Here is a 12,488-nt window from a genome sequence, read left to right on the forward strand (position 1 = left end):
ACTTTATTGAATGATATTGAGAGATCAGTACTACTTATTAAAAACTATTTTCAAGTTTTCTTGAAAAAGTAGAATCCAGTGCTTGAAATGGAGTGCGGTAATATCCCATTTCTCTTCAATATTACATAGCATGGAGTAACAGCTATGTCAGAAACAACACTGATTTGAGATTTAAGATGATTATGAGAAAATTCTCCAAAGGTATGAAACAAAAGTATATTGGGTAATTGTGGTCTTATGACACATGCATAATGGCTTGTATTTCTCTCCCTGCAGTACCACTTTTAATTTAAGTTATTTTCTGTTCTGCAGTATGAATCAGAAGTTGCAGCTGGAACAAGAAAAACTGAGTTCTGACTATGAAAAATTAAGAATAGAAGACCAAGAACGGGAGAATAAGTTGGAAAAACTTATGTAAGTTAGCTGGATTGCCTTTCCTGTTATGAATGGACATTCCTAAAATAATATATGCAGGATGCCATCCTGACCAAGGTCAGAAACCTCTGGCTATCCAGATGTTATTAGAATGTAATCTCTGTCAGACTCTATTAGCATGTATAGTGCTATAATTTACAGAATTAGCATTTCTCAACATTTGCATATTATTATTTATATTTTATGAGCTGAAAATTCTCCATTCTTTTTTATGTTAAAAAGACCTGTGATCATTTTTACTAGTCATCCTCCCCAAATAGGAGCTCTTGCTCGATTGTGAATCTAAAGATGGTAAATATATATTTAGATTGAAGTTTACAGCAAATACTGGGAGGGGGGAAGGCATTCTATTAGCTACAAATATATATTTACCATCTTTAGATTCACAATCGAGCAAGGGCTCCTTCATAGAGGTTTAATTTCTCATCCTAGAGACTCAACTCTAGAACAGAAAAGAGTTAACAGACCTATAAGACCATGGTTTTGATTATACCCTATCCCACCCCATTCCAATTTTAATAATTGCAAGGACAGGAGTGTTGTTAAAACATCTGGTCTTAATTGAGTGGTCCAATGTAGGTGTAAATAGTAAATGCATATCCACTTAACAATCATTCCAAAGATGACACTACAACTGGATAGCCATAATCTATTTAAAATTAAGATGTTAAACTGCCTAAAAGAAAATCATCAGGTCTTAAGCCAATATGGTGAAGAGAGAATACTCTTATACTTTCTTCTAAAAATATGGGTACATTGTCAGGATTTTATTAGTACCCTGGTGTCAAAGTTCAATAGAGCAGGATTTTAACTATCACCAACATACAGATTTACAATTTTGCAGATTTGAATTAAACTCAGAACTCTGTTGCTCTTGTTAATACAGATAGTCCTCAATCTACAGCCATTCATGTAGTAACAGTTCAAAGTTAAAATGGCAGTGAGAAAAGTGACTTATGACTTTCACACTTACGACCATTGCAGCATGCCCTTGGTCACGTGATCTCAAAATTCAGGGGCTTGTCAACTGGCATGTATTTATAACAGTTGCATTGTCCTGGGATCATATAATCATCATTTGTACCCTTCCAGGTCAGCTTCTGACAAGCAAAGTCAGTGGGGGAAGCCAGATTTGCATCAACTGCAGGATTCACTTAATTGCAGTGATTTCCTGAAAAACTGTGGTTAAAAGTGTCATAAAATGGGGTGCAACTCACTTTAGAACCGTCGTGCTTAGCAATGGAAATTTCAAGCTTAATTGTCTTCTTTTTCTTTCCATTTTCCCGACATTATGCAGATCTGCTTAGGTCTGCATAATGTTTCCAAAATATGATGCTGGGAGGATGGGTATTTGTGCCTCACATGAATTATGACTTGTTTGTTCATTTTCTTGGTATCCATGGTATTCTCAGGACTCTTATGCAAAAGTAAATTTCAAGGGTCAATACTCTAATCCAGCGATGGCGAACCTTTTTTGGCTCGCGTGCCACAAGTGGGGGGAGCGCAGGGGGGGGCATGTGTGGGCGTGCCGCACCCATAATGCAATGTGCGACCCCCCCAGTGCGCATGCGTACACAACAGATGCGACTCCCCCATTTTTACATGCTTTTTTCGCCCTCCCCAGGCTTCAGAGGCTTTATAGGAGCATGGGGAGGGCGACAAGAGCCTGCCACGCCCCCCCCCCCGGAGGCCCTCCGGAGGCTTCAGGGACCATCCGGAGGCTTCCCTAAAGCTTTCGGAACGCTTAAAATGACCCTCTGAGCAAACCGGAAGTGAGTTGTGAGTGGGCAGAGCTGCTACTACCGGTTCGTTTGATCCTGGCCGAACTGGGAGCAATCCACCTCTTGTTAACACATTCATTGTCTTGCGAAATAGAAATAGTTTCTATCTCCAAAAATATAGGAAACTATATCATATTTTATGGGCATATAATCCTTAAAGAAGAAGCAAAAGAAAACTTGAGTTCTGTTAATCCATTAGTATTTTACATACCTAATTCTGTGAAAATGGAGGAAAACTGGATTTGGTTTATATTATCTGCATTACATAATGTGGCAGTACATATGCTTAGGATAGCTAAAATTAATTTTATTTTTAATTGAGTGTGAATATGAGCAAGCTGATGTACCTCTTAAGATAGTTTTGTTTCTTGTTAAAATTTATGTAAACTTAATTTTCAGATACATTTTTAAATGTTTTATTAAGTTTTCTTGTTACAGTGTAAACTGAGTCCATTCATGAATTTCCTATGATCATGAAGCACGGGATGAGTTTGTCAAAATGCTTAGTTGCCAATGTTAAAAAATCCTTTAGACCAAGCATGTCCAACCCACCACACCTGGCAATCGTGAACTTTTAACATTATGTCATTTATATACGTTATGTTATGTATATTATATGCAGCCCAAAACAATTCCTCTTCACTCAATGTGGCGTAGGCAAGCCAAAAGATTGCACACCTGTGCTTTAGACATTAGAAGATGATCTGGCTTAATGTTTTGCAGTTTGGGGACTCTTTGTATTTTGTATTTGTATTTTCTGAGTTGAACACTTGTTTTTTTTTAAATCTAGATTACTTAATGATAAGAGGGAACAAGCAAGGGAGGATCTTAAAGGACTAGAAGAAACTGTGGTATGTATTAACCAAATCATAGTTGTATTCCTGAAATAACTTTCCAGAAAAGAGATTATAATTTGAGGGAGGAGGGCATTGTGTCAGAAATACCAAAGGAAATTCCCATTGCCAATTATCCTGATAGATGATCCTGGTATGGTAGGGGCATTCACTTTTTGCATATTTCCTATACTTTGTATCTCATAAGAACTGATTCAGGCCGCTACAGATGGTCCAAAATTCAATAACTCATTGGTTGACATGCACTAGTCACTAAAATCGCATTACACATATCTTGTAGGCCCTGTGGTGTTAATGATAGGTTTCTAAATTTACTTCAAGATGCTTGACTTAGAACATCCTGTATGGCTTTTTACCGAGGTACCTGCAGGATTGCTTATTAAACCCCTTGGAGAACCCATGTGAGGAAGCCCTTGAAGGAGAAGCTGCTTCTGAAGAGAAATTGAGGGTGGGAGGGAGACTTTCTGTTAGAGCTCTCAACTGATTCTGATACCACAGATTGTGGTATCTTCCTCAGTTGCCTATGGGGGTTAGGGGTTCCAAAAGTAAAGAGGTAGAAGCCAAGGAAACAGTTCTCCATTGTTGTTCCATCCCTGTGAAACAAGTTGTAACCACCAAAATCCAGATAATTCCCGTCCTTGTCGTCTCCTAGAAAGCAGTTAAAGCATATATGCATGCTGTATAGCGTGCGGGAAAGTGCAATTTATATATATATTTATATATTTATATATTTATATATATATATATATATATATATATATATATATATATATATATATATATATATATATATATATATATATATATATATATATATATATATATATATATATATATATATATATATATATATATATATATAAACTTTAAAAATGGTTATCCCTCAATAATCATTATAAATGGTTATCCCTCAATCAGCTAACAGTGATCTGTGAACAATTATCTGTGAAAATTTGTGAATTTGTCAGTGATTCACAGTTGTTCAACAGATATGGTGTTCCCCCGAAAATAAGACAGGGTCTTATTTTCTTTTGACCCCCAAAATAAGTTCTTGGCCTTATTTTCAGAGAGGTTTTATTATTTTTGAGGTGCAGGAGGTGGCGAGCGTGATCACCTCATGGCTGCTGCTATGTTGCAATATTTTCGGGGAGGGCTTATTATCCAGGGAGGTCTTATTTTCAGGGAAACAGGGTAACTGTTAACCAATTGAGGGATAACCACTTTTTTTGTTTCACTTTAGCTGCTGTAATACCACAGTAGTTTATTTTATTTATTTCTATCAGGCCTTTATTATTTTTACAAATAACTCAAGATGGAGAACATATCCAATACACCTTCCTCCTCCGATTTTCCTACAACAGCAGGCCTGTGAAGTGAGTTGGGCTGAGACAGAGTAACAGGCCCAATATCACCTAACTGGCTTTCATGACTAAGGCCGGACTTGAACTCACAGTCTCTCACTTTCTAGCCTGGTGTCTTAACCACTAAACCTGGTTCTGCAGTGCACTTGTACTACACTATGATTTACCTATAGTTAAAGTACTGTTATTGGTGTATTTGGATAACTTTGCTTTCGTGTTTCTGTTTAAAATAATCTGTATTAGGTAGAGGTGTCTCGAGTGGGAGATGAGGGACAAATGAAAAAAATAGCAGCATGCATATTGTGATGCAAGCACCACTACTATTGAACATACATTGTGACATTGCACAGATGCACATAAGGGACAGAAATTGTCACCATCGTTACATCATTCTGAAGAAATGCTAAGATTCTGTAGAGAATTCTGTTTCCCCCCCCCTCAAATTTATGTATATGTCTATTTACAGGCTCGAGAACTTCAAACTCTTCACAACTTACGTAAACTCTTTGTTCAAGACCTCACCACCAGAGTAAAAAAAGTAAGATAAAATCTTTGGCTGAAAGATTAGAATTACGCTAAAAACATCATTTGCTTTGGTGAAAATGTTTGTCAAGCTATCTGTTGAAATATAATTGCTTGTTAGTATATTTTGCTTGCATTTGAATATCTGAGAATAATTGCATGCACTGATAGACTAAATATCATTATCAAGTAATTTCAAAAGCTTGGATTATAAACAAGACTGGAGGGAGTGTATAATGCTAACTTTACACATAGGCATATTGTTGTAATTTATTCATTAAGAGCAGTCTAAGTCCAGGTACAGTGTACTTTTATATTTTGATACTTACATGAAAATAATAAAAGTGTTAAAGGTGTATTTCACAGGGAAAAACATACAAAATTGTATGGTTTTGCCTTCACTAAATAAACTAAAATTAACTCAGAGAATGAAGAAAGTCTAACTCCTCCTTAGAATATTTTTGACTTTATACTGTTGTTTCAATCAGTATAACATGTAGTTGTATTTTGGACTATAGTTTTATGGTGATGAAAGAGTAGAGCAAGAAGGATTAAGGAAAAGGTGGTTCATATTGAAATACAATATTAAAATCTCTGATACAATACTTCAAGCATAAGATCATGAAGTGGAACCAATTTAATTTTTTTTTAAAAAAACTTACAATCTTCATTGTAAAATAGTCTCGGCATGAATGTTTCCACTTTGTTCCAAATTTATTTGCAATGCTTTTCACTACCTCTTAAACTTTCCTTTAAAAAAGGAGAATGGATACCAATTATTTCAGAATGTGAAAACTTTTTGAAATAGTTAAAAGCATTACTTCAATAAATATTTTAAAAAGTAGCTATTGATTTGCCAGTCTGGTGTAAAATTATTACATTACTCTGGAAACATTTCATAATCTCTACGTATTTGACTTTAAGAGTAACTCCCCAAATCTCTCCTCATGTCTCAAGCAAGTACTCTTGTTCAGTCAAGAGTTCGGTTGGAATAGAAAGCAGAGGATGACTGATGAATGTGAAAGGTTTAAAAATTACTAGACAACCAGTGACCACCATTTCAGAGATATTTCCTTACCAGATTCCTCCAAGTCTTTTACAATGACAGAACTTCTGGTTTACTAGCTTCATTGGAAAAATTGGGACACATTCAGAGATGTAGTGGCCTTGAAAACTGCCCATGTTGCACTACATAACATCAGCCCAAGAAATGTTGTATGACATTTTGTATTACGTCATAAACTGTTCTATGATAATCTTTATGTCATAAAACATTTTATAAAACTAGCTAAATTTCAATACTAGGGCAGTCATGGATTTTGGACCTTTCAAAAGTTAGCCCATTTGAGGCACCTTGGTTTAAAAACTCTTGCATCCAGTTAAAGGTTAAGAAACAAGAGTCTTAGTAGTATGTAAATACATTGAATCATTTGAAAGGATTAACTTGGGACTGTGTAACTTTGTTTAAAGATTTCCCCGTTGTCTTAAACCATGCACATTATAACAATATAAATTATGTTCAGAAATCTAAGAATTACATCTAGTTGAATGCTTTATGCTTATTCCAAGTTTAATTTCATAGGCAATGTAAGTTTTTGGTTGCTGTTCTCAACCATCATTTAATTTCTGTATTGTAATTTGTTTGCTCGGCATAGAGTGTGGAATTGGACAGTGATGATGGAGGTGGAAGTGCTGCCCAGAAGCAGAAAATCTCCTTTTTGGAAAACAACCTGGAACAACTTACAAAAGTTCACAAACAGGTAGGAGTATCATTACATCGGTCATTTCTACCCTTTGGTTTTTCTAATTTGTCTAAATTCAACAACTGCAGAATAAGGAGATGGGAAAAACAGACCTTAAGTAATTGTGTATAGCAGTTGAGTTACAGCTCTTTCAAGGAGACATTTGAGCACACTTATTTAAAATAAAAATGGGATTTTTAATCAGTTTATAAGAGCCTTGCCAGATGAGCCAAAAGGTAGCACCTGGAAACCAGATAAGAAGACGGTGGGGGGGGGGAGGGGGGGCTAGTTGCATATTATGTTGAATACTCAGTTTTTTACAACAGAGCTCTTCAACTTCTTTTAATTCAAATTGGATTTTTAGCAGAGTTTCTACCTTGGAGACCACAGACAAATTGCACAATGTACCTAACAATATCAAAATGGACTAGAGCAACAATGGTGAACCTTTTTTGGCTTGCGTGCCATAAGTGGGGGGAGCGCAGGGGGTCGTTTGCAGGCATGCCGCACCCATAATGCAATGCACGACCTCCCAGTGTGCATGCGCGCACTACAGGCGCGACCCCCCATTTTTGCATGCTTTTTTCACCCTCCCCAGGCTCCAGAGGCTTTGTAGGAGCATGGGGAGGGTGAAAACAGCCTCCCCCGCCCCCCAGAAGCCCTCCGGAGGCTTCAGGGACCTTCAGGAGGTTTCCCTGAAGCCTCCGAAGCAGTCAAAACGACCCTCCAAGCAAACAGGAAGTCACTTCCGGTTTGCTCGGAGGGTCATTTTAAGCACTCCGAAGGCTTCAGGGATCTTCAGGAGGCTTCCCTGAAGCCTCCGAAGCAGTCAAAATGATCCTCCGAGCAAGCCGGAAGTCACTTCCGGTTTGCTTGGAGGGTTGTTTTGAGCGCTCCGAAGGCTTCAGGGACCTTCAGGAAGCTTCCCTGAAATCTCCGGAGCAGTCAAAATGACCCTCCGAGCAAACAGGAAGTCCGTTCCCGAACTTCCAGTTTGCCCATAGGGCTAGTTTTTTGCGCTCCGGAGGCTTCAGGGAAGCTCATGAAGCCTCCGGAAGGCCTCCGGGGGGGGGCAGGGGAGACTCTTTTCGCCCTCCCCAGGCTCCCATAAAGCCTCTGGAACCTGGGGAGGGTGAAAAATGGCTTTAAAAAAGGGTGAACTCAGCTGGCCAGTGTGCGCATGCACGCTGGTCAGCTGACAGGGCAGCGCCTCGCATGCCCTGACAAATGGCTCCGCGTGCCACCGGTGGCATGCGTGCCATAGGTTCGCCATCACTGGACTAGAGTGTGGTACTTCCGATGTTGTTGAACTGCAGCTCTCAGCATCCCTAACTGTCAGTCATGTTAGCTGAGGCTTTGGGGAATTGAATGTTAGCAACATCTGGAGAGCCCTAAGTCCCTTATTCCATTTCAGCCTTTAAGAATTTGAGTGACTTTGCTGGGGCATGCACTAATGAACAATGGTCAGTGTGAAAAGCAGAGTGCTGGTTAGCTTGCATCACTAACTTTACAGTGTCAGTATTATATCCTTTGCATAAGGATTGCCAAAAATGTTCTATGTGGTGGAGGTTTCGGTGGTAAGCAGAAATTTGTTTACCATAGGCATGATAATGAGTGTGTGCGATGGAGCTATCAATTGAGCTTTCCTGAAGTTTCAGGGATGGTCTCCCATTAGCCCGGGAAGCACAGCGAGTGGCAAAGAACTCTGGGGACTGTAGTCTAGACTTAAATCTAGAAGTTTTGCCTGTCCTTATTATGCAGCAATTTATTGCACCAAATATCATTGCTCTTTTTGTCTTATGGAAGCCCTAAATATAGCTTGCAAGGTTTAGGTTAGTGTTTTTCTTCCCTCCATGCTACTTTTCTTTCTTTTCTTTTCCCTCTTCCTGTTGAAATTACAGGACTGAATAAAAGTGTTCACAAGGAAAATTGAGACAGGCAGTGCTAAAAATGCCAAAAATACGGGGGAAATGACATTAATTTCTTTATTTTCTTTTATGTATCATTTACAAGTATAGTTCAGTTTAAAGTGTGTTTTCCAACATGCTTTAAACTGATAAAAATTGCAAAATGTACATTAAATTTGGAACATTTGCATCGAAGAAATGCCATCCAAACAGGCTCTGTATCTTTTAAAGTATTATTTACTTATTGAAAATAATAAGTATTTAAAAAATTTAGGTTCTTATGTGTATATTGTAAAAATCTTGTGTATGTCTCTGTGTGTGATATTGTAAAAAAAAAGATGAATCTTTCCATCTTTTGTAGCTGGTACGTGACAACGCGGATCTTCGTTGTGAACTTCCAAAGCTGGAAAAACGACTTCGAGCTACAGCGGAGAGAGTGAAGGCCTTGGAAAGTGCTTTGAAGGAGGCCAAGGAGAATGCCATGCGGGATCGGAAACGGTACCAGCAGGAAGTGGACCGCATTAAGGAGGCTGTCAGAGCCAAGAACATGGCAAGACGAGCCCATTCCGCTCAAATTGGTATGGATTCTGCCTCCTAATACAGAGGAGTCCTTGATGTATAATCCTAATTATGTCCAGAGTTTCAGCTGATAAGCAGGGCAGTTGTTAAATGATTCATGTCTGATTTTACAACCTTTTTTGCCATGGTTGTTAAGTGAATCACATGGTTGTTAAGCGAACTCAGCTCCCCCCACTGACTTTGATTGTCAGAAGGTGGTTGAAGAAGCACAAATGATGATAATCTGACTATAGGATGCTGCTACTACTATAAACATGCACCAGTGCCCAAATTTTGTTCATGTGATCGTGGGGATGCTGCAACAATTGTAAGTGGTTATAAGTCACTTCTTTCAGTGCCACTCTAACTTCAAACAACCATTAAACAAATGGCTGTAGGTCAAGGATTAATTATAAAATACTCTAAGCTCACAATAAATTCAGCAAATACCATGGGTTTATAGATTTTTTTCCTGGGGAAAATACTTCTATTTTTAGGTATAAATGACACTCTGTTTTAGAAGAGCATTCCTGAACAGTGACTTCAGGAGTTTTATTACTTTGTGAGTATTAACTTGAACTAAATTTGATGAGTTTCAAAGCAGTTGAGTACCAAAGTAGCACTGTACTTTCAATCTCATGTTGCAAAGTACTGTGTGTGCTCAGTTGTTTTGCTTAGTCCTCAACCCATTTTGATACAAAAAGTTTGTCCCGGTTCTTCTTGTTTGTTTGCTACTCAACATACAAGCTAGAACTTTTCAGTGTCAGCTTCCTTGTGACTCACTACATTATTCCTTATGGGAAAAAATTCTTTGGTACTCATCGTTTTTGGTACTCATCATACCTCCCGAAGCCAATCAATGATGGGTACTGAGGTACCACTGTACAAAAATGCAACTTTTTTTGAAGGTGCTCAATGAGAACTTGCAGAAAGATGTGGCTGTGTTAAGTGATTTGTAGAGAGATGTTTGGGTCTCAGTCCCACCTATTGTGAAGGATTATATTCAAATACTTTGCACGTCCCTCAACTACTTGTCACATCTTCACTTTATAAATAAAAAATAGCAACAGAAGACTTCAGTTCACTAGTTTTTTTATTTTTTTATTCATAGACAAACATACCCATGATCTCTTGTTCATACTGTTGTTGCAGCATTAACCATCAAACACAACACCTTTAATACTTCTACACTGAGCCCAAAATGCAGTTTTCATATAATTTGTCCAGATCTATCTAACCAAGTAGTTTCTGTGGGATACTTGAAATTGATTATTCCTACCACCTATTAATTTACTGTGTTCTGTCATCTTGATGATATTAATAGCTTTGCCAAAAACGTAATTTACACTATTGGTTATTACACTTGTAGTTTTGCTATAGTACTTGAAGTGGTAGTGGGGGATTCATATAACTGATTATTCCTTTCCATATTAAAATACTTGTGGGAGAAATTCTTCCAACTCCAGAAGCCAAGAGAGGGGAATAACAAACTTTTTTTTTTTTTTGAAAAAAAGTTTTATTGGTTTTTTTAAAACATTTATAGGGAAAAGGGTAAATGGAATGGTTACAGATTTTGGCAGTAGCAAGTGTGACAGAGGCCCCCTCCCTCCAGTCTCATAGGTTACATCCATATATCAAGCATTAATCCATAGTCATAAAAGATCAGCATATTAATTCTAGAAGAAAATTTTTTTTCAGTCAGCTTATATTGTTATAATATATAATCTAGATATAGTTTCATTATTACTTTCGGTTTGTTTATAACATTGTGGCTTTCTTATTCATTTTTGTGATCTGAGCTTTCTTGGTGTTGCCCCTTCTCCCCCTGCTGGCAGAGCTCCGGCCCCTCCCGTGTCCTGTGTGACCATTGTGGTATCTTCTGTTTTTTCTAGGTTCGCTTTGTTTTTTTCCATAAAGGCCTGTGCCTCTATGGGTGTGTTAATTCTAATTCTTTTCTCCTCCCAGAATATCAGCATACCTTCAGGCATCAACCATCTAAACCACACCCCCTTCTGGTATAATTTATTCGCCAATTGCGAATAATTTTTCCTTATCTCCCTAATTTTTTTGGGAATCTGTTTTAGAATGGTTATCTCCCTATCATGGTATGTGAGTGTTTGCCCCCTTTGCACACCCAGAATTTCATCTCTTGTGCTTTTCCTAAGGAATCTAATATGAACCTCCCTGGGCACATTGTGTGTTCTGGCATATACTGAGTTCACTCTATAAGCCAGATCTATCTCCCATTCCATCTGTTGTTTATCTTTGTGTATGTATTCAGCTAAAATATTGGTCATTATGTCCCTTATATTTTCCCCATCTGTTTCTATTACATTTTGGAATCTAAGATAGAAGGACATTCTCTCAAAATCTGTTTTCATTTGTTGGGTATCAAGTTCTTTGTTTCCCCTCTGCAAGGCCTCAACCCCCCCTCTCGCCTCCGCCACCCCACCCTCCACAACGTCCAGTCTCTGTGAGTTCTTATAGATTTGCACTTGATTTTCTTTGATTTCATCTTTCATTTCCCTTAGCTGTTTCTTAATTTCCTCTTGGCCCTGTAAAATTTGTTGGAGCATTTGTTGAAAGTCTATCTCTGTAGTCTTGGGTTGCATCAATTCTGTTATCTTTGACTGTGTAGCTGGGCTAGATGTTGCAGATGTTGGAGCAGAAGTAGCAAAACCAGGTTTTCCAGGAGGTGGTCTTTTTGGAGACATGGTTTGGAAAGCAAAGGAGTCAATCACTGTAGAGACTGGGCAGCTGGAGAAGAAGAGCAGGCAGACGAGTCCAGGAGACAGAGAATCCAGACAGATGAGAATTTCTTTAGTAACTCTAGCAATAGGTGAAAGTTTTTTTTTCTCCAAAGGGTTCAAAGAATCACAATCCACAAGAGATTCCTCTGGGTGGCTCGGAGACAAAGACCGGAAGCCTGAATTTTGAAGGTGGAGTCAAATTTCACAGTTCACAAAGACAACGGAAGTGTGCCATCTTGCCCTGCCAGTTTTGGGCTCAGAGGCATAACAAACTTTTAAAAGTTCAGAAAATTCTCAGTTCACCCATAAGTTCTGGATCTAAGTCCAAGGAAAGTCACTTTTATAGGGGTGAGGCATCATTAGTTGGCTCTCCCCCTCCCTCCTTCCCCTGGGGGCGAGAGCAAAATCTTTTCAAGCCGCTTGTCCAAGGGGGGGGGAAAATCCCCCTCCCTCTAGCCGCACCTCCAGCAAAAGTCCGAAAGAAACTTTGTTTAAGAAAAGGCTGAAGAGTCCATTAATTCAAAAGAGAGGGAATGGAGAAGGGAAGCCTCTCACCACACCGCCGCTGCTTCATTCAG

General features: G+C 38.5%; 1 protein-coding gene across 1 annotated transcript in view; it reads left to right on the plus strand.

Annotated features, from left to right (window-relative positions):
* Nucleotides 1–12,488, plus strand: part of KIF5C (kinesin family member 5C) — an 88,925-nt gene that overhangs the window by 70,204 nt on the left and 6,233 nt on the right. The window contains exons 20-24 of the mRNA XM_081934186.1: nt 313–414; nt 3,007–3,067; nt 4,898–4,969; nt 6,609–6,713; nt 8,964–9,180. Coding sequence (XP_081790312.1) covers nt 313–414; nt 3,007–3,067; nt 4,898–4,969; nt 6,609–6,713; nt 8,964–9,180 — 557 coding nt within the window. The remainder of the gene's footprint in view (nt 1–312; nt 415–3,006; nt 3,068–4,897; nt 4,970–6,608; nt 6,714–8,963; nt 9,181–12,488) is intronic.

The sequence above is a fragment of the Natrix helvetica genome (assembly GCF_964273705.1).
Source record: "Natrix helvetica genome assembly, chromosome: 1".
Classification (NCBI taxonomy): domain Eukaryota; kingdom Metazoa; phylum Chordata; class Lepidosauria; order Squamata; family Natricidae; genus Natrix; species Natrix helvetica.